Below are 27,568 nucleotides of genomic sequence, written 5' to 3' on the forward strand. Positions count from 1 at the left end.
AAAATCTGGGCCCCATAGGCGGTCAGGAGGAGGAATTTCTGACGGTCTACCCCCTCTGCCTGGAAAAAAATACCTCATGAGCTCCACTCACTGGTTCCAGTCTTCCAGATCAAAGGCGTCCAACCTCCCAAATAGCAGCATTCCGAACTGTTTATGTCCCCACCTCCTGGGATAGCAAATTACCGGGCGTCTAGGTGGTTCCGGAAGTGAGTCCGGAGTTTGCTATTCCCCTCGTCGCCAGTTTAGCAACATGAGGAAGCCAGCAGTGAGAGAACAGGGGTTTATTTAATGATACACCGTGGTGCAGTGGTTAGCACTGCTGTCTCACGATGTTGAGGTCCCGGGTTTGATTCCAGCCCCGGCCTGGTGGGGGGGGGGGGGGGGGGGGGGGGGGGGGGAGTTCTAACACTTCCCAAACACCAGCCGCCCCTTTTGTTACACAGAAAGAGTCCAGCCCCTTTTTCCCCAACCCTCCCACACACACCATGACACAGAACCCCAACAAAACAAGCACCAGTGTTCATTCCAGCAACTTTATTAAAGATGTAAATTTACAAAAATGTTCTCTCTGTCTCCCTCTCTGTCTTTTCATCTAGCTTTCTCTCTCTCTGTCTCTCTCCTTCTGTTGTCTCTCTCTCTTACTCTGTCCCTCCCTCTCTCTATATCTGTCTCTCTCTCTCTCCCTTTGTCTGTCTCTCTTCATCTCTCTCTCCCCTTCTATCTCTCCGTCTCTCTCTCTCCCTTTGTCTCTCTGTCTCTCTCTCTCTTTTTCTCTCTCTACCTATCTCACTGTCTTTGTCCCTCGATGTCCATCTCTCTCTTGTGGTATAATCATAAATGAAGGCAATGCAAGAGTTAATGAAATGTATACAGACAGCCACTCGAGGGAGCTAGTCCCATAAGTATATAAGGGATGGGCTAAGCCTTGTGGGTCAGAAGATGATGAAGAAGAACAGACAGAAGATAGTGAGGCAAAAGAGAGAGCAGTTGTGTACTTGAGATGTTCTGTTAGTTAGAGATAGAATAGTTTAAGATAGAAACCTTCTACTTTCGGAATGTGAACAAATCTTAGTTAGTAGTGTAATACGGTTATAGTCTTGTTCGTTAACAAAGCTTTGTGTTCTTTATTCAATACTACGCATCTGAGAATCAAGGTAAAGCAGAATAGAGAACACAACATCTCTGACTCTCTCTCTCTCCATCTCTCTCCCTCTGTTTGTCTCTCTCCGTCTCTCTACCTATCTCACTCTCTCTGTCCCTCGATGTGCGTCTCTCTCCCTCTTCGTCTCTCGCTCGATGAAATTTCTCTCTGAAAATCTTGCCAGTTGCTTCTTGTCGAAACCAGGAGTAATTCTTCCACGGTTTGCGCGGGGAGTGCGGGGGAGAGGGTGGGGGTGCGGGGGAGAGGGTGGGGGTGCGGGGGTGGGGTGGGGGGGGGGTGATTGTGTGTGTGTGATGAATTCCACAGTTTGGGGAGTGGGTAGTGAACAGTCAGAGCTATAGGAGCCCCGCCTCAGAGGAAGGTCCCCGCCCCTTCCTGGGCACCCTCAGGCCCCTGGCAGCCTCCGGGGCCCGCTCCGTACCCGTCACGGTCTAGTGAGTCATACGTGGGGGGCAGGGCAGGGTCAGCCAGGGCATCGAAGGAGCCCAGGTGGGCACTGGCATCCTGAGGGGGGTGGGGGAGCATGGGCGGGTGGCAGTGCTGTGAGCCATGCTCTGGGGAGGGATGGGGGGTAGGGGAGGGGGCGGGCTCCCAGAGACGCCGGCGTAGGTTGCGCACTGCTAGGATGGCACTCAGGGCCCCCAGGTCGAGGAGGAGCTCCAGGATCTCAGCCACTGACAGCACCGAGGAGCCAAACCACAAACTCCACTGGCTGCCCAAGTTAGAGAGCATCACCACCATCTGCGGAGGCAAGGAGAAGAGGCAGGCCATTATTAGGGGAGCTTCCTCCCATCTCTCCCACACATCGAACCCAACCCCCTTCTCCAAAACCCATACCACTCCTCCAACCCCAACACTGCCTTTCCACTCTACTCTGACACTCGTTAGACATCAACTCATCTTAACCCCCACCACGAAGGGAGCAGGAGGAGGACTTTTAATAATCTTTATTGTCTCAAGTAGGCTTACATTAACACTGCAATGAAGTTACTGTGAAAAGCCCCTAGTCGCCACATTCCGGCGCCTGTTCTGGTACACGGAGGGAGAATTCAGAATGTCCAAATTACCTAACAGCACGTCTTTCGGGACTTGTGGGAGGAAACTGGAGCACCCGGAGGAAACCCACGCAGACACGGGGAGAACGTGCAGACTCCACACTGACGGTCATCCAAGCCAGGAATCGAACCTGGGACCATGACGCTGTGACGCCACAGTGCTAACCACTTTGCTACCGTGCCACCCCACTTTGGCCCCTTCCAGACGGCTCAAGGCTTTCGGGACTACCTTCCACATTGCTCACACATTTCCATACGGTTGCCTTCGTCCCCATTGCACTCATGCACTTCCAGCAGCCCAAGCTGCAGCAAGCGTGGTCTTGAAAAATGTGTGCCGTGCAAACCCCCCGGGAGTACAGATCATGTCTCGTCCTCCCCCCCTCCCCACCCCCCCCTTCGCCGGCGCACTGCAGGCTGTAGAAAGCAATCAGGCTCACAGGAAGAGCGGGCGTCTCACTCATGGTCTTGTAGTTCAACTCGCGGAAGAAGAGGTTGAGTTTGGCAATCTCCTTCCTGAGGGCAAGGAAGAGAGGATGGATGAGGGTTAACACAACATGCGAGAAGGTGGAGGGGAGGAGAGACAGACAGAGAGAGAGACAAAGAGAAAGAGACAGAGAGAGAGAGAGACAAAGAGAGATAGAGAAAGAGAGGCAGGGAAAAACAGGGAGAGAGACAGAGAAACAGAACGAAGAGAGAGAGAGAGAGAGGGTGAGAGAGAGAAAGAGAGAGAGAAGGAGAGAGACAGAGAGAGAGAGAAGGAGAGAGACAGAGAGAGAGAGAAAGAGACACAGCGAGAGAGAGAGACAGGGGGACAAAAACAGAGAAACGGAGATAGAAAGAGAGACGGGGAGAGAGAGAGAGAGAGATAGGTAGAGAGAGAGAGAGAGAGAGAGACAGGGAGTGAGAGAGAGAAAGAGTCAGAAAGAGTGATGCACTATCAATTACCACAAAGACGAGAGTAGTGGAATAATCGAGGCTTTATTGAGCAAAGATGTGGTGCCTCCTGTAGCTGGGACCAGAATGGCTGCAGCATCTGAGAGCACACACATTTATACTCCGCCTGCTGGGCGGAGCTAGCAGGCAGGGATTTACCCATGTACCTCTATTATACGTGTATTACCGTAATACATATAATACTGCTAGTGGTGACTACCACATTCACCCCCTATTAAAGAAAGAGTCCGGCGGGGCTGGTGGAAAAAAAGAATTACAAGTTCAGTCTGTCGGGGGCCTTGACCCTCCTCTGCGATCGCCTCAGTCCTGGTGGTGATGTGGGCGCCGACCTGGTCACCTGCGACTCTGGGAGCGTGTTGTCCTCGTCTTCGTCACCCCTGAGTGGAACCAGTGGGAGGACAGATCCTCCTGGGGTGGGGGCTGCGGTGAGGTTCGCTGGGGGGAGGGGGTGTGGCGCAGGGGTGAATGATGCAACCGGGGGGGGGGGGGCGGTGTCAGGTAGGGGGCCGTGGGTGGGGATCCAGCGGGTGCCAGGTCCCGGAGGGAGACTGTGTCCTGGCGCCCGTCGGGGTGTGCCACGTAGGCGTAGGCGGGTTCGCGTGTAGGAGGTGGACCCTTTCGACCAAGGGGTCCGACTTATGGGTCCACACATGCTTGCGAAGGAGGACGGGTCCAGGAACTGTCAGCCATGTTGGGAGCGAGACCCCGGAGGTGGACCTCCTGGGGAAGGCAAAGAGACGTTCATGAGGGGTCTCGTTAGTGGCGGTGCAGAGGAGCGATCGGATGGAGTGGAGCGCGTCGGGGAGGACCTCCTGCCAGCGGGAGACCGGGAGATTTTTAGACTGCAGGGCCAGCAGGACGGCCTTCCAGACCGTCCCGGTCTCCCTCTACACCTGCCCGTTTCCCCGGGGGTTGTAGCTGGTCGTCCTGCTCGAGGCAATGCTCTTGCTGAGCAGGAACTGACGCAGCTCATCGCTCATAAAGGAGGATCCCCGATCACCGTTGATGTAGGTGGGGAAACCGAACAGAGTGAAGATGCTGTGAAGGGCTTTAATGACCGTGGCAGAAGTCATATCGGGACATGGGATGGCAAAAGGGAACCTGGAATACTCATCAACCATGTTCAGAAAGTACGTGTTGCAGTCGGTGGAGGGGTGGGGCCCTTTCAAGTCCATGCTGAGGAGCTCAAAGGGGCAGGAGGCCTTCACCAGGTGCGCTCTATCTGGCCGGTAGAAGTGCGGCTTGCACTCCGCGCTGACCTGGCAGTCTCTGGTGACGGTCCTGACCTCCTCAATGGAGTAGGGCAGGTTGCGGGCCTTGACAAAATGGAAGAACCGGGTGACCCCCGGGTGGCAGAGGTCATAGTGGAGAGCCCGGAGTCGGTCCACTTGTGCGCTGGCACATGTACCGCGGGATAGGGTGTAGGGGGCTCATTGAGCTTCTCCGGGCGATACAAAATCTCATAATTGTAGGTGGAGAGCGCGATGCTCCACCTCAAGATCTTGTCGTTTTTGATCTTACCCCGCTGTGCATTATCGAACATGAAGGCTACCGAGCGTTGGTCAGTGAGGAGAGTGAATCTCCTGCTGGCCAGGTAATGCCTCCAATGCCGCACAGCTTCCACAATGGCTTGGGCCTCCTTTTCGACAGAGGAATGCCGAATTTCGGAGGCATGGAGGGTGGGGAAAAGAAGGCCTGCCCGCCTGGTTGAGGGTGGCAGCCAGAGCTACGTCCGATGCAACACTCTTGACCTGAAAGGGGAGGGACTTGTCGACCATGTGCACCGTGGCCTTGGCGATGTCCGCCTTGATGCAGTTGAAGGCCTGGCGGGCCTCAGCCGTCAGGTGAAAAACTGTGGACTGAATGAGTGGGCGGGCCTTGTCTGCATAGTTAGGTACCCACTGGGCATAGTAGGAGAAAAACCCCAGGCATCGTTTCAGGGCCTTGGGGCAGTGGGGGTGGGGGGGGGGGAAAGTTCCATGAGGGGGCGCAAGCGGTCGGGGTTGGGCCCGAGAACTCCATTTTCCACGACATAACCAAGGATGGCTAAGCGGTTGGTGCGGAACACGCATTTATCCTTATTGTACGTGAGGTTAAGGAGTTTGGCGGTCTGGAGGAATTTTTGGAGGTTAGCGTCGTGATCCTGCTGATCGTGGCCGCAGATGGTGACGTTATCCAGGTACGGGAAGGTGGTCCGCAGTCTGTACCGGTCAACCATTCGGTCCATCTCCCGTTGGAAGACCGAGACCCCATTATTGACGCCGAAGGGAACCCGAAGGAAGTGATAGAGGCGGCCATCTGCTTCGAACGCAGTGTATTGGCGGTCCTCCGGGCGGATGGGGAGCTGGTGGTAGGCGGACTTCAGGTCCAATATGGAAAAGACCTGGTACTATGCAATCTGATTGACCATGTCAGATATGCGTGGGAGGGGGTACGCGTCGAGCTGCGTGTACCGATTGATGGTCTGACTGTAGTCAATGACCATCCTGTGCTTCTCCCCAGTCTTCACTATCACTACTTGAGCTCTCCAGGGGCTGTTGCTAGCCTCGATGATACCTTCCCGCAGCAGCCGCTGGACCTCCGACCTGATGAAGGTTCTGTCCTGGGCACTGTACCGTCTGCTCCTGGTGGCGACGGGTTTGCAATCTGGGGTGAGGTTCGCAAACAAGGAAGGTGGATCGACCTTAAGGGTCGTGAGGCCGCAATTGGTGAGGGGGGGCAGGGGTCCGCCAAATTTTAATGTTAAGCTTTGGAGGTGGCACTGGAAGTCCAGGCCGAGTAACAGGGCAGCGCAGAGGTGGGGGAGGGCGTAGAGCCGGAAGTTGCTAAACTCTATTCCTTGGACGGTGAGGGTTGCGATGCTGTACCCCCGGATTTCCACGGAATGGGATCCGGAGGCCAGGGAGATTTTCTGGGTGATGGGGTATACCACAAGGGAGCAGCGCCTTACCGTAGTGGGGTGGATGAAGCTCTCCGTGCTCCCGGAGTCAAATGCCGTCTCATGCCCATCGATCTTCACCGTCGTTGTTGCGGTCGTGAGATTGCAGGGCGGGACTGATCCAAGGTGATAGAGGCGAGCTGCGGCAGATGCTGGGAGGTCCCGGGCTGGTCAGCGGTGGTGGAGGTAGCGGCAGGCGATGAACGGCCAGACGAGCAGGGGTCCAAAATGGCGGCGAAGATAGCGGCGACCACAGGGCGCACATGGCGGGCAGCATCAAAGATAGCGCCACCCATGGGCCGCACGTGGTCTGTGGAGAAGAAGATGGCGGCGCCCACGGGCCGCACGTGGCCTGTGGAGAAGAAGATGGCGGCGCCCACGGGCCGCACGTGGCCTGTGGAGAAGAAGATGGCGGCGCCCACGGGCCGCACGTGGCTTGCGAGGAGGAAAATGGCGGTGCCCCTGGGTCGCACGGGGGAGGAGGGGGGGTGCAGGAATGCCGGGCCTGGAAACAGCGGCGACCGACCGGGCCTGGAAACAGCGGCTCCGCGCCGGGCAGCGCTGCCGGGGGTGTTTGTTCTGCCCGCAAAAATAGCACTTGGGTTGGCTGGCTGCCCCCACCCCAACTGGATCCGTCTTCCCACTGGTTCCACTCAGGAGTGACGAAGACGAGGACAACACACTCCCGGAGTCGCAGGTGACCAAGTCGGCGCCCACATCACCACCAGGACCGAGGCGAACGCAGAGGAGGGTCAAGGCCCGTGACAGACTTAACTTGTAATGTTTTCCACATCCCCGCCGGACTCTTTTTTTAACAGGGGGTGAATGTGGTAGACACTACCAGTAGTATATTACATGTATTATGGCACTGCCCGTATATTAGAGGTACAAGGGTAAATCCCTGCCTGCTGGCTCCGCCCAGTAGGCGGAGTATAAAAGTGTGTGCTCTCCTGTGCTGCAGCCATTCTGGTTCCAGCTACAGGAGGCACAATAAAGCCTTGATTATTCCACTACTCTCGTCTTTGTGGTAATTGATAGTGTATCACAGAGAGACAGACAGAGACAGAGAGAGAGATACAGTCAAAGAGAGAGATAGAGAAAGAGAGGCAAGGAGAAACAGGAAGAGACATAGAAACAGAGAGCCAGGGGGAGAGAGAGAGAGAGAGACAGGGAGAAAGAGAGACAGAGAGAGAGAGAGAGACAAAGAAGAGAGACAGAGAGAGAGACAGAGAGAGATACAGTCAAAGAAAGAGACATAGAAACAGAGAGTGAGCGACAGAGAGAGAGAAGAGAGACAGAGCGAGTGAGACAGAGACAGAGAAGAGAGACAGAGAGAGAGAGATATAAAGATAGAGAAAGCGAGGCAGGGAGAAACAGGAAGAGACATAGTGAGGTACCCTCAATAACGACGCTTAGAGATTAAACTGTAAAGAAGGCTTTATTAGACTAAGAACTATGTTAGAGCTGAGACAAGTGCTGACTGCTACACAGCCCATGAGGCCGCCCTTTATGTATGGCTCACAGATGGGCGGAGCCAGAGGCGGAGTCCCCAAGGTTCCAAGCCCGGTCTTAAAGGGGACATCACCTTACATGATGATAAGGCAGTAACCGTTCATCACATTCACCCCTTGTTTAAAAAGGAGTCCGGCGGGGGTGAAGTGCCATCATAGGTCCATCCGTCTCGGTGGCCGGATCGTCCTCATCAACCTCCTCAATTTGGGCGGTGGTGCGGCGGGCACGGACGTCCCGGTTGAGGGCACATCCAGGAGCACAGCGATCGGAGCTTCGGTCCGGGTCGGGGCAGAGGAACTAGGCAGGGCCGGGGGTAGCGGAGCTGGCACCGGCGGGGTGTGTAAAGGGGGGGCGCACGGTAGGGGCTCACCAACGGGTGGTAGGGCCGGAAGGGGGTGTGTTGTAGGGGGCGACGGGTCCTGCAGGGGAGCGGCGCGGGAAGGGGCGTCTGTGGTGGGGGATCCAGCGGGTGCCAGATCCCGGAGGGAAACCGTATCTTGCCTGCCGTCGGAGTACTCCACGTAGGCGTAACTGGGCTTGGCGTGGAGCAGTCGGACCTTTTCAACTAGGGGGTCCGTTTTATGGCTCCTCGCGTGCCTCCGGAGAAGAACAGGTACCGGAGCCGTCAGCCAAGGTGGAAGCGAGACCCCGGAGGTAGACTTCCTGGGGAAGAGAAACAATCGGTCGTGAGGGGTCTCATTCGTGGCCGTGCAGAGGAGTGACCTAATGGAGTGTAGGGCATCGGGTAGGACCTCCTGCCAGCGGGTGGTTGGGAGATTTCTCGACCGCAGGGCCAGAAGGACAGCCTTCCACACGGTCGCGTTCTCCCTCTCCACCTGCCCGTTTCCCCGTGGGTTATAACTGGTCGTTCTGCTCGAGGCGATGCCTTTGCTGAGCAGATACTGATGCAGTTCATCGCTCATGAACGATGTACCCCGGTCGCTGTGGATATAAGCGGGGAAACCGAACAGGGTGAAGATGCTGTGCAGTGCCTTAATCACCGTGGCTGAGGTCATGTCGGTGCAGGGAATGGCGAATGGGAAACGGGAGAACTCATCGATCACGGTGAGGAAATAGGCATAACGGTTGGTGGACGGGAGGGGCCCCTTGAAGTCCACGCTCAGTCGCTCAAAGGGACCCGAGGCCTTCACGAGCCGAACCTTGTCTGGCCGATAGAAGTGCGGTTTGCACTCCGCACAGACTTGGCAGGCCCTGACCATGGCCTTGACCTCCTTGGTTGAGTAAGGTAGGTTGCGGGACTTGATGAAATGGATGAGCCGGGTAACCCCCGGGTGGCAGAGGTCATTGTGGATGGCTTGCAGGCGGTCCTCCTGCGTGTTGGCGCATGTGCCGCGGGACAGGGCATCTGGGGGCTCGTTGAGCTCCCCTGGACGATACTTGATATCGTACGAGTAGGTGGAGAGTTCGATCCTCCACCTCAAAATGTTATCGTTTTTTAGTTTGCCCCGTTGCGTGTTATCGAACATATAGGCGACCGACCGTTGGTAAACCTCCTACCGGCGAGGTAGTGTCTCCAGCGCCTCCTTTTCGACTGCAGAGTGTCGAACCTCGGAGGCGGTGAGGATTCGGGAGGAGAACGCTACTGGTCTGCCTCCTTGATTGAGGGTAGCAGCCAGGGCGATGTCTGATGCATCGCTCTCTACCTGGAAAGGGATGGTTTCGTCCACCGCGTGCATGGCGGCCTTGATGATGTCGACCTTGATGCGGTTGAAGGCCAATTGAGCCTCAGCCGAGAGGGGAAAAATGGTGGTCTTTAGGAGTGGGCGGGCTTTGTCTGCATACTTGGGGACCCACTGGGCGTAATAGGAGAAAAGCCCCAAGCACCGTTTGAGGGCCTTGAGGCTGCGGGGGAGAGGGAGTTCCTTAAGGGAGAGAATTTGGTTGGGGTCGGGACCTAGGACCCCGTCTTACACGACATAGCCGAGGAAGGCCAGCCGGGTGGTGTGGAAAACGCATTTGCCCTCGTTATAGGCCAGGTTAAGGGCTCGGGCGGTCTAGAGGAACTTTTTGAGGTTAGCGTCATGGTCCTGCTGATCATGGCCGCAGATGGTGACATTGTCCAAGTGCGGGTATGTAGCCCGCAAACCGTACTGGTCCACCATTTGGTCCATCGCCCTTTGAAAGACGGAGACCCCATTTGTGACACCGAAGGGGACCCTGAGGAAGTGAAAGAGCCGGCCGGCTGCTTCGAAGGCAGTATAGGGGCGGTCTTTCGGTCGGATGGGGAGCTGGTGGTAGGCAGATTTGAGGTCGACCGTGGAAAAGACTCGGTATTGGGCGATCCGATTTACCATTTCCGCGATGCGATGAAGGGGGTACGCATCAAGCTGCGTGAATCGGTTTATGGTCTGGCTATAATCCAGCACGGTAGCCTTGTGGATAGCACAATTGCTTCACAGCTCCAGGGTCCCAGGTTCGATTCCCGGCTTGGGTCACTGTCTGTGCGGAGTCTGCACATCCTCCCCGTGTGTGCGTGGGTTTCCTCCGGGTGCTCCGGTTTCCTCCCACAGTCCAAAGATGTGCAGATTAGGTGGATTGGCCATGATAAATTGCCCTTAGTGTCCAAAATTGCCCTTGGTGTTGGGTGGGGTTACTGGGTTATGGGGATGGGGTGGAGGTGTTGACCTTGGGTGGGGTGCTCTTTCCAGGAGCCGGTGCAGACTCGATGGGCCAAATGGCCTCCTTCTGCACTGTAAATTCTATGATAATCTATGATAATCCACGACCATCCGTTTCTTCTCCACGGACCGGACTACCACCACTTGCACTCTCCAAGGGCTGTTGCTAGCCTCGATGACCCCCTCTCCCAGTAAACGATGGACCTGTGACTTGGTAAAAGCCATATCTTGGGCACTGTAGCGCCGGCCCCTGGTGGCGACAAGCTTACAGTCGGGAGTGAATGTAGCCACCTAAAATGGCTGATTCCCGATTAGGATGGTCAAACCCCGATCTAAAATGGCGAACGAAAGAGGCTGATGGGGAAATCAGCCAACAGGACTCAAACGGACAGCTGCAGGTAAAACAGTGTATTCGCCTCTGGGGAAATCGGCCCAGACCGATTCCTGCAGCCATCAACATCACAACAACCCAGCCATCTGCATACTAAGCAGCCATCCCCGGGAACAATTGCTACACATTAGCAACACAAAGCCGATCCAGACCTTTCGGCGCCAGCAGGAGCTGACACAAAGGAAGGTAAACGACCACCCCCCCCCGATCAAGGAATCGCCCCATTATTGGAGCATATCGAACCAAGTGATTGGGACCAAGTCCAATCACTTGGAACCAGGTACAAGGTCCGCCCCGAGAGGCGGGAAGCCCCTGGGGACTATAAGAATAGGGGCCAAGTTCAAATCGACCCTTCTTTTCCTGCTCGCAACCTTCGAGACCCTTCTACAAGAAAACTGGAAGTGCTACTCCAGCGATCGCTACCAGATAGGCGCTCCTGACTATCGACTTGTACCAGCCTTTGAATCCCGCAGGCCAGAACCAATTCGAAAGACCATTCGTTTCCCTGACCTGGTGGGCCATTTCCAAAGTTAATTATTGGCCTTTAGTGGTAGGTAGTAGTCTAGAAGTAGGATTATTGTATAAGTATTAATTGCTGTATATAATAAATGAGCGTTGATTTAACTTTTACTAAGCGGTGTGCTGCATTATTAATCATTACTTGAGCTTGAACCACGTGGCGGTATCAGAAAGATACCTGGCGACTCATGAGCAAAGGTGACAGAATTAGAGCTAATAAAACTAAGGCTAATAAGAGCAACATTTTGCCGACATCCTGACGGGACCCGATCTAGAAGTGGAAAACCACTCCAGGAGAACCCAAGAAGTTTTGAATTAGAATCCAATTGGAAACAAAAAACCACAAGTGTTCAAGTAATTCTGATTAATAAGTCATAATTCGGAAGTGTGTGTATGCATGCAAAACTAACAGGGCTATAAGGTAAAACTGATAGATTTCTGTTCCGTCAAAGCTGTCGGAAGTCTGTATTTTCGGAAATTAGCGCAAGCCGTACCCGCATCTACGACACCACCTTAGCCCCCTGTTCCAAATTTAACCGAAGCAAGCGGATAGGAGAGATGGCCATGCAGGCAATGCAACGTCTCATGAACCCCGAGGAATTTGCGGTCGCAGCGACCAGCAGCAGTAGAGTGGGACAGTGTCCCATTTGGGAAGAGGAAATTCGGAAATATCTCAAGGGCAAAGGATGGCCCATGTGGAATGATTTCTGCAATAATGACGATTCAGGTCCCGGAAGTACAGAGCATACGTGGTGGGAGAACATGAGTGAGATCCATAAAAAGAGCTTAGCAAAAGCTCGCAAGCCGATGGCAATCGTGTCCTGTCTGGCACAATTGCGAGGCACGGAGGAGGTCGTCAAGACGCTCCGCAAAGAAGTAGAGGGCAGCACGGTAGCATTGTGGATAGCACAATTGCTTCACAGCTCCAGGGTCCCAGGTTCGATTCCGGCTTGGGTCACTGTCTGTGCGGAGTCTGCACATCCTCCCCGTGTGTGCGTGGGTTTCCTCCGGGTGCTCCAGTTTCCTCCCACAGTCCAAAGATGTGCAAGTTAGGTGGATTAGCCATGATAAATTGCCCTTAGTGTCCAAAATTACCCTTAGCATTGGGTGGGGTTGCTAGGTTATGGGGATAGGGTGGAGGTGTTGACCTTGGGTAGGGTGCAGACTCGATGGGCCGAATGGCCTCCTTCTGCACTGTAAATTCTATGATAATCTATGAATCGTATGAGTAAAGTCGATGTATGCGAGGTTGAGAAAGAGAATCTGGAATTAAGAAGGAAATTAGCAGCAAAGGATGAAGAGGTGGCTGACGCCAAGCGGGGTCACCAGTTTTGTCTGGTGCATTTGAGTAGTTTCCAGTCCCAGTATGAGAAGGCTTATCAGGACACGCAGCGTGCAGTCCTGGTAAGGAAAGAAACAGAGAAGCAGGTGGAGACGCTACAGAAGCAATGTAGTGATCTCAAGGCAGCCTTGAGAGCGCTCCACGCTGCAACCACAGAACAAAGACAGAGCACCATAGACCATGCAAAGTGCCGGAAGCAATTTGCAGACCTGCAATCACTGCTCTCTGTTCAGAAAGGATTTCAGGAAACCTTTGGGGAAAAATTAGACCAGGAAGACGGCCCTGATTGGGAAGAGTTACAGGAAACAGCACAGAGATATGTTCAGGGAACATGTGCGCAGGGAAGGCCCCAAAGGAGAAAAGCACCCCACCCTCCCACACAGCAGGTAGTTAAGGCTCCGATGAACCCAGTAACAACTCACCGCACAGCCACATCGGACGAGGCGGAATTCCTATATTACACCCCGCTCACAGTGACCCAATTACGGGACGCGTGTGCGAAAATCACACCGTTCCTCCCCGCTTCAGACCCCCACCATTTCTTTGCCACCGTCAAACATCAGGCGACCATGTACGGCCTGGATGAGAGAGAGCATGGAAAGCTCATGGTTCTAAGTTTGGATCCATCGGTAGCAGCAGCCCTTCCCGACCCACAGAACGTAGGAGGAGGCACCCTTGCAGAAATGCATATCGCGATCCTGGATGCGATCGGGTATAACCGGGGTGACCCCGTAGATGGCCTAAATAAGTGTCGACAGAAGAAGTCTGAGCACCCCACAGCGTTCGCAGGACGCCTGTGGATTCACTTCGAAGACGTTTTTGGAGACGTAGACCGTGCCCATTTGTCCCCACACAATATGGCCAAGTGGACCTGCACCCTTATCTCCCATGCCACAGAAACAGGACAGAATGCCTGTAATAGTTACGATCCCTCGGAGGAGGCTCATAACGAGAAGTGGGTGGTTAAAAGATTGTCCCGCGTTTGGGAGCAGTCTGTTCACAATCGACCCGCCGCTAAAACCACCGAGGAAAAGCAAGCCGCCGCAGACATGCAGGCAGTAAAAGTAACACATCACAACCCCGCCTGGGTAAATGAGGGAAAGAACAGCCCCCCACCCAAATCACAAGAATGTTACAACTGCGGACAGTTGGGACATTTTGCAAAAGAGTGCAATGGCCCCAAAAAGCCACAGAGAGCCCAACAGACAGGAACTCTGAGTGAGAAAAAGGCAGAGCCCATCCATAGCGTCAGCGCCCGTTCGGATCAGACGGACTTGAGCGGAACGGACTGACGGTGTACGGGCTCCCCCAGTTGGGTCTGCGACACCCTTTGGGATAGGTCAGGACGACCCGTAGTCGCAGCAAAAATTCGGGGACAGCCTATCGAATTTCTTTGGGACACAGGAGGGTCCCGCACCACCATAAATTCCTCCACCCTTTTTCAAAAGGACACGTGGCCCACTACAGCCACTATCACCCTCAGCGGCTTTACAGGCCACTCACAGCAGGGATACATCACAACCCCTGTGTGGTAGTATGTATTGGGGGTCATGTGGGACTGGAAGCCCTAATGTCATTGGCTGACAGATCCCGGGTCCTGGTTGGCCGTTGACCTCATACTCCGCCCTGAAGGCGAAGTATAAGAAGCCGGTGCCTTCCCCCGCAGGCCAGTTTACTATCGGGCTGCTGGGGAACAGACACGCTTAATAAAGCCTCATCGACTTCACTCTGTTTGTCTCACGGAGTCTTTGTGCGCCACAATTTATTAAGCGTGCCTAAAAAGGACTATGGAGCTCAGGATCATTCCAGAATGCCTGAGGATCAGCCCCCACGCAGTGAATGCAGCAGCAGCCTTCAAACACTGGCAGACTTGCTTTGAGGCCTACATCACATCGACCACCGGCCGAGTCTCAGATGAACAAAAACTGCAGGTCCTGCACTCGAGGGTGAGCACGGAGATTTTCACCCTCATTGAAGACACCCGCGATTTCCAGACGGCGTTCGCAGCACTGAGAAGTCTCTACGTTCGCCCAGTTAACCAAATCTACGCTCGCTACCAGCTCGCGACGAGACGGCAAGCTCCCGGAGAATCGATGGACGAGTTCTACGCCGCGCTGCTGATTTTGGGACGAGCCTGCAGCTGCCCGTCGGTGAACGCAAACGAACACACGGACATGTTAATGCGCGATGCTTTTGTTGCAGGTATACAATCCTCCCAAATCCGGCAAAGACTTCGAGAAAAAGAGTCACTAGGACTCTCAGAGGCACGGGCCCTGGCAGCCTCGCTGGACGTAGCCGCGCGTAATACCCGCGCCTACGGCCCCGACCGCGCGGCAGGCCATTGGGCCCCGTACGTACCCGCCGCGGCAAACCCCCTACCCCCCCCCCCCCCCCGGACACCCCACAGGCTTGCGCAGTCCAAACGCCGAGTCGCACCGGGGGCGCCCGCTGTTATTTCTGCGGCCAGGCGAAGCACCCCCGACAACGCTGTCCGGCCCGCGCAGCCATCTGCAAAAGCTGCGGGAAAAAGGGCCACTATGCGGTGGTGTGCCGGTCCCGCGTGGTCGCCGCCGTCCCGGGAGAACAGGGAGCCCTACAGGCAGTCTATGCCTCCCAACCCCCCCAGCACGCCATGTGCGACCCCCAGGCGCCGCCATTTTGGGTCCCGACCACCGCGGCCCCGGGAGAACTGGGAGCCCTGCACGCCACCTACGCTCCCCAACCCCCCTCCCCGCAGCCCATGTATGACCCGCCGCCGGCGCTCCCGATTTGGGTGCCGGCCAACACTCTCCACGGAGAGGAAGGGGTTTTCCGTATCCCGAGCGCCACCCTCACCCCCGTCCCGCGCCCCACGCCTGACCCGCCGGCGCCACCTACCTTGACCCCGACCACCGCTGTCCCCGGCGAGGGAGCTGCGCGCGGTGCCAGCGCTCGCGGCCCCACGACTGACCCGCCGACCTGGGCCCTCGCCCCCGTCCCGCGCCCCACGCCTGACCCGCCGACCTGGGCCCTCGCCCCCGTCCCGCGCCCCACGCCTGACCCGCCGGAGCCGCCGACCTGGGCCCTCGCCCGCGCCCCACGCCTGACCCGCCGGAGCCGCCGACCTGGGCCCTCGCCCCCGTCCCGCGCCCCACGCCTCACCCGCCAACGCCGCCGACCTGGTCCCTCACCCCCGTCCCGCGCCCCACGCCTGACCCGCCGGCAATACAACTCACCTGGACCCCGACCTCCGTCCCCGGCGAGGGACCTCCTCACTGTCCCAGCGCTCGCACTGACCTGCCGGTCCCCAGCGAGGGAGCTCCGCGCGGTCCTAGCGCCCGCGGCCCTGGCGCTCGCACCAAAGGAACTCCGCGCGGTCCTAGCGCCCGCGGCCCGGGAACTCCGCGCGGTCCTAGCGCCCCCCAGACCCCCCAGCACTCAATGTGCGACCCGCAGACGCCGCCATTTTGGGTCCCGACCACCACGAGGGGAGGAGGGGCCCCGCCATCTTGGACCGCCCCCGACCTGTACGACGCATGGGGGCGGCCATTTTGTCCACCCCCGACGCCATCTTGTGACCCCTCATCTACGGGCGAGGTATGGGGGCGGCCATTTTATCCATCCCCGACGTCCTCTTGGACGGCAACAACGGACCCCACCCCACTACTACAACCACGGCTCGCTTCGGTTACGCTCGATCAGGCTCGGCCCCGGACTCTCCAGACGACGACGACAACGGTCCTAATTAACGGCCACGAGACGCCATGCCTAGTCGACTCCGGGAGCACGGAAAGTTTTATACATCCCGACACGGTAAGACGCTGTTCCTTAACTACCTACCCCAGCGCACAAAAGATTTGCCTAGCCGCAGGATCCCACTCCGTACAGATCCAGGGATTCTGCATAGTTACCCTAACGGTACAGGGGAGGGAATTCAAAAACTACAAACTTAACGTCCTTCCCCAACTCTGTGCCCCCACCTTGCTGGGCTTAGATTTTCAATGTAACCTACAGAGCCTTACGTTTAAATTCGGCGGCCCCATACCCCCACTCACTATCTGCGGCCTCGCCACCCTCAAGGTGCAACCCCCGTCCTTGTTTGCGAACCTCACCCCGGATTGCAAACCCGTCGCCACTAGGAGCAGACGGTACAGCGCCCAGGACCGGACCTTCATTCGCTCCGAAGTCCAGCGGCTACTAAAGGAGGGCATAATCCAGGCCAGCAATAGTCCCTGGAGAGCGCAGGTGGTAGTAGTGAAGACAGGGGAGAAACAAAGGATGGTCATTGACTATAGCCAGACCATCAACAGGTACACGCAACTAGACGCGTACCCTCTCCCCCGCATATCCGACATGGTCAATCGGATTGCCCAGTATAAAGTCTTCTCCACCGTGGACCTCAAGTCCGCCTACCATCAGCTCCCCATCCGCCCAAGTGACCGCAAGTACACAGCCTTCGAGGCAGACGGGCGATTATACCACTTCCTAAGGGTCCCTTTTGGCGTCACAAACGGCGTCTCGGTCTTCCAACGGGAAATGGACCGAATGGTTGATCAACATGGGTTACGGGCCACGTTCCCGTACCTCGACAATGTAACCATCTGCGGCCACGATCAGCAGGACCACGACGCCAACCTCCAAAAATTCCTCCAGACTGCCAAAGCCTTGAACCTCACGTACAATGAGGACAAGTGCGTTTTTAGCACCGATCGGCTAGCCATTCTGGGCTACATAGTGCGCAATGGGATAATAGGCCCCGACCCCGAACGTATGCGCGCACTCATGGAATTTCCCCTCCCGCACTGCCCAAAAGCCCTGAAACGCTGCCTGGGGTTCTTTTCATACTACGCCCAGTGGGTCCCCCAGTACGCAGACAAGGCCCGCCCCCTAATACAGACCACGGCTTTCCCGCTGTCGACAGAGGCTTGCCAGGCTTTCAGCCGCATCAAAGCGGACATCGCAAAGGCCACGATGCGCGCCATCGACGAGTCCCTCCCCTTCCAGGTCGAGAGCGACGCCTCTGACGTAGCTCTCGCGGCCACCCTCAACCAAGCGGGCAGAACCGTGGCCTTTTTCTCCCGAACCCTCCACGCCTCAGAAATCCGCCACTCCTCAGTGGAAAAGGAAGCCCAAGCCATAGTGGAGGCTGTGCGACATTGGAGGCATTACCTGGCTGGCAGGAGATTCACTCTCCTCACTGACCAACGGTCGGTTGCCTTCATGTTCGATAATGCACAGCGGGGCAAGATCAAGAACGACAAGATCTTGCGGTGGAGGATCGAACTCTCCACCTTCAACTATGAGATCTTGTACCGGCCCGGAAAGCTGAACGAGCCGTCTGATGCCCTATCCCGCGGGACATGTGCCAACGCACAAATTGACCGCCTCCAAGCCCTCCACGAGGACCTCTGCCACCCGGGGGTCACTCGGTTTTACCACTTCATCAAGTCCCGCAATCTCCCCTACTCCTTAGAGGAGGTCCGTACAGTCACAAGAGACTGCCACATCTGCGCAGAATGCAAACCGCATTTTTTCAGGCCAGATGGAGCGCACCTGATTAAGGCTTCCCGTCCCTTTGAACGCCTCAGTCTCGATTTCAAAGGGCCCCTCCCCTCCACCGACCGCAACGCGTATTTCCTTAATGTAGTGGACGAATACTCCCGCTTCCCTTTCGCCATTCCCTGCTCCGACATGACCGCGGCCACAGTCATTAAAGCCCTGAACAGCATATTCACACTGTTCGGTTACCCCGCATACGTCCACAGCGACAGGGGGTCCTCTTTCATGAGTGACGAGCTGCGCCAGTTCCTGCTCAGCAAGGGTATAGCTTCAAGCAGGACGACCAGCTACAACCCCCGGGGGAACAGGCAAGTAGAAAGGGAGAACGGCACGGTCTGGAAGGCCGTCCTACTGGCCCCACGGTCCAGGGATCTCCCAGTTTCACGGTGGCAGGAGGTCCTCCCGGACGCTCTCCATTCCATCCGGTCGTTATTATGTACGAGCACTAATCAAACGCCTCACGAGCGTCTCCTTGTCTTCCCTAGGAGGTCCTCCTCTGGAACGTCGCTGCCGACCTGGCTGGCGGCCCCAGGACCCATCCTGCTCCGAAAGCACGTGCGGGCACATAAGGCGGACCCGTTGGTCGAAAGGGTTCACCTCCTCCACGCAAACCCCCAGTACGCCTACGTGGAGTACCCCGACGGCCGACAGGACACGGTCTCCCTGCGGGATCTGGCGCCCGCCGGCACCACGCACACCCCCCCGGCACCATCAACCCAACCGCCCCCCTTCCTGCCACCGCCGCACCCCGCGACCGCCCCCTTCCCAGGAGGATCAGCCCCCCTCCCCTTTGCACCGACAGCTAAAACCGTGCGGTTCCCGGAGGCGACAACGCTGGTACAAGCACTACCACCACCGCCGGGGCCGAGGCGATCGACACGGACGACCAGACCGCCCGACCGACTCGTGGCGTCGATGTAAAACAAAGATGGACTGTCCAATGAACATTTTGTTTTCATATATCCTCTGTAAATAGTTGTAACAGGACGATACTGTCCAATACGGTCCTACCATGTAACTGTTCTCTCCTCCCAGGACCAGTACTGTAAACCCTTACCACCATACGAAGCATCACCCCGCCGGGTTCATTTTTGACAAGGGGTGAATGTGGTAGTATGTATTGGGGGTCATGTGGGACTGGAAGCCCTAATGTCATTGGCTGACAGATCCCGGGTCCTGGTTGGCCGTTGACCTCATACTCCGCCCTGAAGGCGAAGTATAAGAAGCCGGTGCCTTCCCCCGCAGGCCAGTTTACTATCGGGCTGCTGGGGAACAGACACGCTTAATAAAGCCTCATCGACTTCACTCTGTTTGTCTCACGGAGTCTTTGTGCGCCACACCCTGTACCCATTCAAATAGGAAACATAACCACAAAACACCCCGTAGTTTTAGTAGACCTGCGCCACGCAGCAGAACACATTCTGGGGATTGATTTTATGAATTCCCACCACCTATTCTTCGATCCAGTCAACCAGTGTGTCTGGAAGATGGCGAAATCCGCTAGAGCCCCCGCAACGCTCAACATAGGGGACTACATGAACAAAATTAGCGCAGTAGGCGAGTTTTGGTTCAACCCCACCACACTCAGCACGGACAAGCAGGTTAGGGCAGTCCTGCAAAAGAACAGGGCAGCATTCGCGACCCACAAGCACGACTGTGGACGGATGACTGGCTCCGTACAAGTAACAGGACCGGACCCTAGACCCCAAAACAGTACGGATTCCCCCTAGAAGCAGAGGGAGAAATCCTAAAAGTTATAGAGAGCTTATTAGAGCAGGGTGTCCGAAGACCGGTAGCCTCCACTAATAATGCCCCGATTTGGCCAGTGAGAAAGCCCGATGGATCATGGCGACTAACCATTGATTATCGGGAACTCAATAAAGTCACCCCCGCAGCAGCCCCCACCGTTGCAACAAGTCCCGAGACCATGCTCAAACAGGGACTCAATTCCCGATATTTCACGGTTCTGGACATCAGTAATGGATTCTGTTCCATTCCATTGGCAAAGGCGTGCCAGTATAAATTTGCCTTCACTTTTAAAGCGCAGCAGTACACGTGGACATGCCTGCCACAAGGCTTCCACAACTCCCCCTCCATTTTCCACCGACAGCTGGCAAATGGACTAGCAAAATTTTCTCGCCCCGAATGTCTGGTACAGTATGTAGACGATCTACTACTGCAGACAGACACCAAGGAAGAGCACATTGAACTTCTGTCCGAACTCCTGGAATTACCACATTCCATTGGCTGTAAAGTCAACCCCAAAAAGGCCCAGATATTGGAAGAAAAAGTGGTATATTTGGGTACTATTATCACACACGGCAAACGCGAGATCGAGCATAAAAGAATTGACTCGATCGCTAAATTGCCCCTTCCTAGAACGTTTCAGCCCTACGGTCGTTTTTAGGACTGGTTGGCTACTGCCGAAACCACATTGACGGTTTCGCCAGCAAGGCAGCGCCCCTCTCAGACCTCCTAAAGAAGGGAGCCCCCTGGGAATGGCTCCCGCAGCATACGGATGCTGTGGAATCATTAAAACAGGCGCTCATAGCCGCCCCCGCACTACAAGTTCCAGACCCGCTTTCCCCTTACGCCATAGAGGTAGCGACCACAGACCGCACCCTTTCAGCCGTGCTCCTGCAGGAACGGCACGACCAGTTAAGACCCGTGGCTTATGCCTCCCGAATTTTAGATGCTGTGGAGCAGGGATTCTCAGCCTGTGAGAGGCACCTGCTCGCAGTTTTCTGGGCAGTCCAGTACTTTTCATACATTACCGGACTGAACCCCATCACCATCTTGACCGAGCACACCCCCACCCAACTTTTACTAGACGGACGACTCAAGGACGTACCGTCAGCCAAATCCGCGCTGCTAGATGGACCCTTCTCTTACAAGGACGGGACATCACAGTAAATCGGACAAAGACTCACACATACTTAGCGGACAATCTACAGTACCCCGGAACCCCGCATGAGTGTGAAATCATCTCTCCACTCCACAATACAGGCCCCTTTGTAGCAAAAACACCCCCCAGAAAAATAGGAAATTGATCTCAGAGCCCCCCTCACCCGGACACGTGTGAACCCATTAGGATTTATGTGGATGGATCTTCCACAGTCTTAGATGGGCAACGCATAACAGGTTGTGGGATTTATGTTGAGGATGCGCAGGGACGCGCCCTCGAGGAGATAGCATTAAAACTCCCCGGGCACTTAGGCGCGCAGGCAGCAGAGCTTGCGGCCATCGTGTACATAGTAGACCACCCAGACTCCTTCCCCAGCCCAGCAGACATATACTCAGACAGCCTCTATGTCTGCAACAGCAAAGGTCTCGAAGGTTGCGAGCAGGAGAAGAAGGGTCGATTTGAACTTGGCCCCTATTCTTATAGTCCCCAGGGGCTTCCCGCCTCTCGGGGCGGACCTTGTACCTGGTTCCAAGTGATTGGACTTGGTCCCAATCACTTGGTTCGATATGCTCCAATAATGGGGCGATTCCTTGACCGGGGGGGGGGGAGGTGGTCGTTTACCTTCCTTTGTGTCAGCCCCTGCTGGTGCCGACAGGTCTGGATCGGCTTTGTGTTGTTAATGTGTAGCAATTGTTCCCGGGGATGGCTGATTACTATGCAGATGGCTGGGTTGTTATGTTGATGGCTGCAGGAATCGGTCTGGGCCGATTTCCCCAGAGGCGAATACACTGTTTTACCTGCAGCTGTCTGTTTGAGTCCTGTTGGCTGATTTTCCCATCAGCCTCTTTCGTTCGCCATTTCAGATCGGGGTTTGACCATTCTAATTGGGAATCAGCCATTTTAGGTGGCTACATTAGGTTCGCGAATAGCGAGGGGGGTGCGACTTTCAGTGTCGCAAGGCAGCACACCGTGAGGGGGGGCAAGTCTCCGCCGAACTTCAGTGTCAGGCTTCGGTGGCTGCACTGGAAACCCAGTCCGAGCAGCAGGGAGGCACAGAGGTGAGGGAGGATATAAAATTTGAAACGGGTGTATTTGGTGCCCTGGATCGAGAGATCCGCCATACAGTACCCCTTGATTTGTACCGAGTGGGACCCAGATGCGAGGGCTTTGGTTTGGGATGCGGGATGGGTGCGTAGGGAGCAGCGTCTTACCGTTTCAGGGTGGATAAAGCTCTCCGTGCTCCCGGAGTTGAAGAGGCATGCAGTGTCGTGCCCGTTGACCTGGACCTGCATCATGGAGTTCTGCAGGTGTTTTGGCCGAGTTTGGTCGAGGGTGATCGCACCCACTCGCGGGTAGTCGGAGTCCTCAGCCGAGTCGGACTCGTAAAATGGCCGCCGCCGTCGGTCGCACGTGTCGGGTCGAGAAGATGGCCGCCGACAAGATGGCTGCTCCCATGATTCGCACGAGGCTGATGATGCATCAGAAGGGGGCGTGTCGGGTCGGTGCGCAGCAGCATTACGAGGCCTGAGCTTGATTTTCGGGCCGGCTGTTCTTTGTTTTTCTGGCCCCTGGGTCTGGCCAGGCAGACCCTTGCAAAGTGCCCTTTAGTCCCGCAGTCGCTGTAGATCGCGGAGCGGGCTGGGCAGCGTGGGCGTGGGTGCTGGCCCTGCCCGCAGAAGTAGCACGGTGTGCCCCCATGTGGAGCGGGTCGCCGCGTGGCGCAGGCCTGTAATACGGCTGAGTTGGAGGAAGTCCGGGGGAGGGCTCGCAGAGTCCGCACCCAAGTTATGTCGGGCCACCTCCAGCGAGGAGGCGAGCGTTAGCGTGTCCTGGAGGTCATTTGCCCCGTTTTCGAGCAGCCGCTGCCGGATGTAGGTCGAGCGGATGCCGGACACGAAAGCGTCTCTGATGTGCAGGTTCATATGGACTTCCCCTGTCACATCCTGATGGTCACAGTCCCTGGCAAGCGCGGTGAGTTTCTCAACAAACTCGTCTAACGATTCCCCCGAGCGCTGCCAGCAGGTAGAGAGCAGATGCTGGGCGTGCACCTAATTGACGGGTTTGACAAACCGCTTGCGGAGTAATTCGACCGCCTCATCATAAGACGTCGCCTTTTTGAGCGTGGCGGAGATTCTGTGACTCACCCGGGCGTGGAGTAGACGCAGCTTGCGTGGCCCCAGGATGGGAGTCTCTGCGGAGTCCAGGTAGGCCTCGAAGCACCGCAGCCAGGATTTAAACATTTCCTTTGCCTCCGGTGTTCGTGCTTCCAAATTGAGCTTCTCTGGTTTTAGGCCTGCGCCCATCCTGAATCTAGTTTAGTCGAATAAATTGAGGTACCCTCAATAATGATGCTTAGAGATTAAACTGTAAAGAAGGCTTTATTAGACTAAGAACTATGTTAGAGCTGAGACAAGTGCTGACTGCTACACAGCCCATGAGGCAGGCCTTTATGTATGGCTCCCAGATGGGCGGAGCCAGAGGCGGAGTCCCCAGGGTTCCAAGCCCGGTCTTAAAGGAGACATCACCTTACATGATGATGAGGCAGTAACCGTTCATCACACATAGAAACAGAGAGACAGGAAGAGAGAGAGAGAGAGAGACAAGGAGAAAGAGAGACAGAAAGAGAGAGAGAGAGACAGGGAGAAAGAGAGACAGAAAGAGAGAGAGAGAGACAGGGAGAAAGAGAGACAGGGAGAGAGAGTGAGAGACAGGGAGAGAGAGAGAGAGACAGACAGAGACAAAGAGAGACAGATAAGAGAGACAGAGAGAGAAAGACAGGCAGGGAGAAACAGGAAGAGACATAGAAACAGAGAGACAGGGAGAGAGAGAGAGAGACAGAGAGAGGCAGAGACAGAGACAGAGAGAGAGAGACAGAGACAGAGAAGTGAGACAGAGCGAGAGAGATAGAGAAAGAGAGGCAGGGAGAAACAGGAAGAGACATAGAAACTGCGAGGCAGGGAGAGAGAGAGAGAGAGAGAGAGACAGGGAGAGACAAAGCAAGAGAGAGACAGAGAGAGAGCGGCGAGCGAATCATAGAATTTACAGTGCAGAAGGAGACCATTCGGCCCATCGAGTCTGCACTGGCCCTTGGGAAGAGCTCCGTACTCAAGCCCACGCCTCCACCCTATCCCCGTAAGCCAGTAAACCCAGAATGGTTCACACTGAACATTGTCTCACCTGTTTGACGTGATGATCTGCTTTTCCTTTTGGAGCAATGGATAGATCCAGTTCTGAAATGGAAAAAGTTAGTGAAAGAACATCATTAATATGGAGATAGAGAGTGAGGGCAGAAAGTAGAGGTGGTGTGTCAGTATGTGTGTGAGTGTGAGAGCAACAGTGTGAGTGTGTGTGAGAGAGTGTGTGTGTGTGTGAGTGAGTGAGAGAGTGTGTGTGTGTGTTAGAGAGTGTGCAGGAGTGTGTGAGAGTGTGTGTGAGTGTGAGAGTGAGTGTGTGATTATGTGTTTATCTGTGTTTGTGTGAGGGTGAGAGTGTGAATGTGAGTGTATGTGTGAAACTGAGTGCGTAATCTTTTGTAATAATCTTTATTGTCACAAGCAGGCTTACATTAACACTGCAATGAAGTTACTGTGAAAAACCCCTAGTCGCCACATTCCAGCGCCTGTTCAGGCACTGTCATGGGCGAGGCGTTTTCAGAACCCCAAAATGTATCATGGAGTTCAATCAACCTCTCCCTTTAATGGATTTGTTACTTTTCCGAGCACACGGCTTTCCCGAGGTGTGGGATTACAATTATGGACACGTGGGTTTTTAAACACAAAACACTGTTTATTCCATGAACTCAACTTAACATCTTAAATAAACATTGGATCTCTTAACTCCCCTTACTTCAAAGATAACTCAGAAAATATTGTAACAGTAAATAACTCCTTAAAATGTTCCTTCAAACTTCCAAGAGACTTAACACCTTTAAACAAAATCACATCAGGTTAAAGGTTTTACTTTAAATCACCCAAATGATCCAGAGATAGTCTTTCATGGCAGAGATCACAGCAGATCCAGCTCACTACAAAACACAGACACTCACAAGCTCTTTTCAAACTAACTGCAGCTCTCTGGAAACACGGACACACACCAACTGAAACTAAAAAGCTGCAAAATGGCTGAACTGAGCAGAGCTCCACCCACTCTATGACATTATTGTTTTCTTAAAGGTTCATTGTTTAAACATCCATGCCTTAAAGGTACCCTCACAAGACAGGCACACTGAGGGAGAATTCAGAATGTCCAATTCACCTAACAGCACGTCTTTCGGGACTTGTGGGAGGAAACCGGAGCACCCGGAGGAAACCCACGCAGTCATGGGGAGAACGTGCAGACTCCGCACAGACAGGTGACCCAAGCCAGGAATAGAACCTGGGACCTTGGAGCTGTGAAGCAACAGTGTTAACCACTGTCCTACTGTGCTGCCCCATGTGTGAGAGTGTATATGTGAGAGAGAGAGAGAGGGTGAGTGAGTGTGTGTGTGTGTGTGAGAGGGAGAGTTTGTGTGAGAGTGTGTGTGTGTGTGAGAGAGAGAGTGTGTGTGTGAGAGAGAGAGTGTGAGAGAGAGTGTGAGAGAGAGAGAGTGTGAGAGAGAGAGAATGTGTATTGGAGAGAGTGTGTGAGAGAGAGTTTGTGTGAGAGAAAGAGAGAGTGTGAGAGAGAGAGTGTGTGTGTGAGAGAGAGTGTGTGTGAGAGAGAATGAGTGAGAGAGAGAGTGTGTGTGTGAGAGAGAGAGTGTGTGTGATAGAGAGAGTGTGTGTGTGAGAGAGTGTGTGTGAGAGAGAGTGAGTGAGAGAGAGAGTGTGTGTGAGAGAGAGAGTGTGTGTGTGAGAGAGTGTGTGTGTGAGAGAGAGAGTGTGTGTGTGAGAGAGAGAGTGTGTGTGTGAGAGAGAGTGTGTGTGAGAGAGAGTGAGTGAGAGAGAGAGTGTGAGAGAGAGAGAGAGTGAGAGAGAGTGGGTGTAAGCGAGTGTGTGTGAGAGAGACTGTGCTTCGACAGTAGGACCCCAGGGGGGTGTCAGTACTGGTGGGTAAACGGGTGAGGTTCCAGATGGAGAAGGCGGTGACTGATTATGTGGGGGGCAGGTACATGATAGTGACGGGGGTGTTGGAAGGGAGATTAGTCGTGTTGGTCTCTCCCAAACTGGGACAACGGTGACTTTGTGGGGAGGATGTTAGTGGCCATACCAGACCTGGATACTCACTGATTGATAGGGCGGGGGGGGGGGGGGTTCTTCTTCTCACTGGACCAGAATCAACTTTGTTTGTGGTAGGTAAGGCGCTACTAGCTGGGGTAAAGAAGGCAGAGTATTCGGCGATTGTGATATCGGACCATGCTGGGTGGATGTGGTCTTGGAGAAGGGCCCAGCTCCGAGGCCGGTGTGGAGGTTGGATGTGGGTTTGTTGGCAGACCCGAATTTCTGCATTAAGGTGGGGAAGGTGATAGAGGATTATGTGGAGTTTTTGTTCAGGGAGAATGTGGATAGGGAGGCGCGGGAGGAGCAGCAGCGGCTGATAGCGGAGATTTTGAGGTTGATGGAAGGTATGCGGAGGATCCAGAGTCAGGGCTATTGGTGAGGAGGAAGGAGGAACAGGCAAAGTGTGATCTTCTGTTCACGGGAGAACGGTTCGGCAGTTCAGGTGAGCGAGGGGGTTGGTTGAGGAGTATGGTGAGAAGGTCAGTCGATGGTCGGCAGGCAGCGACGGGGGAGATCACGCGGATTAGGGATGGAATAGGTGGTGGCGGCGCAGGAGCAGGTGAATAAGGTGGTTGCAGACTTTTACAGGGGTTTGTATAAGTTGGAGCCACCGGAGATGAAGGAGTTTCTGGAACGACTGGAGTGTCCGGAGCTGGGAGAGGAGGAGAGGACGGGATTGGAGGAACCAATAGGGGTGGAGGGAGTGCAGGTAGCAATAGAGAAGATGCAGTCGGGTATGACACTGGGGCTGGATGGGTTCCCAGTGGAGTTTTACAAGTTTAAGGATACGTTGGCATCGCTGATGGTGGAAATGTTTGAAGATGCGATAGTAAAAGGGAGGATTGCTGGAGACAATGAGGCAGGCATTCTATCCACACTCCACCGGGACCTGCTCCTTCTTAAGTAAGAAGTTTTACAACACCAGGTTAAAGTCCAACAGGTTTGTTTCAAATCACTAGCTTTCGGAGCACTGCTCCTTCCTCAGGTGCTCCTTCGTCACCTGCACTTTGAAACAAACCTGTTGGACCTTAACCTGGTGTTGTAAGACTTCTTACTTAAGTACGAGAAGGTTCCGGTGGAGGGCGGGTCACACAAGCCCATTTCTCTACTGAACACGGACGCTAAGACATTGTCGAAGTTGTTGGCGGAGAGTGCCATCTGAAGTTGGTGGGTGAGGATCAGACAGGGTTCGTCAAGGGCAGGCAGCTGTCGTCAAACATGGGGTAGCTGCTGAACATGGTGCTTTCTCCGGCACAGGGAAGAGAGTTAAAGGTGGTGGCGGCATTAGATGTGGAGAAGGCGTTTGACAGAGTGGAGGGGAGTTACTTGTTTGCGGTGCTGGAGAAGTTTGGGATTGGGCCTAAATTTGTGGCATGGGTAAAATTGTTGTCCAAGGATCCGACAGCATGACTTCC

The 27,568-nt window shown here is 55.0% G+C and overlaps 1 protein-coding gene across 2 annotated transcripts in view; it reads right to left on the minus strand.

Moving 5' to 3' along the window:
- Window positions 1-519: 519 nt before the first annotated feature.
- LOC140392888 (epithelial sodium channel subunit alpha-like) overlaps window positions 520-27,568 on the minus strand; it is a 145,385-nt gene continuing 118,336 nt past the window's right edge. For both annotated transcript variants that reach the window (XM_072478650.1, XM_072478649.1), the window contains exons 11-13: window positions 24,133-24,185; window positions 2,655-2,730; window positions 520-1,903 (exon numbers count right to left, since the gene is read on the minus strand). In XM_072478650.1, the coding sequence (XP_072334751.1) occupies window positions 1,514-1,903; window positions 2,655-2,730; window positions 24,133-24,185 (519 nt within the window). In that variant the 3' untranslated portion in view covers window positions 520-1,513. The remainder of the gene's footprint in view (window positions 1,904-2,654; window positions 2,731-24,132; window positions 24,186-27,568) is intronic.

The sequence above is a fragment of the Scyliorhinus torazame genome, chromosome 16, assembly GCF_047496885.1.
Source record: "Scyliorhinus torazame isolate Kashiwa2021f chromosome 16, sScyTor2.1, whole genome shotgun sequence".
Classification (NCBI taxonomy): Eukaryota; Metazoa; Chordata; class Chondrichthyes; order Carcharhiniformes; family Scyliorhinidae; genus Scyliorhinus; species Scyliorhinus torazame.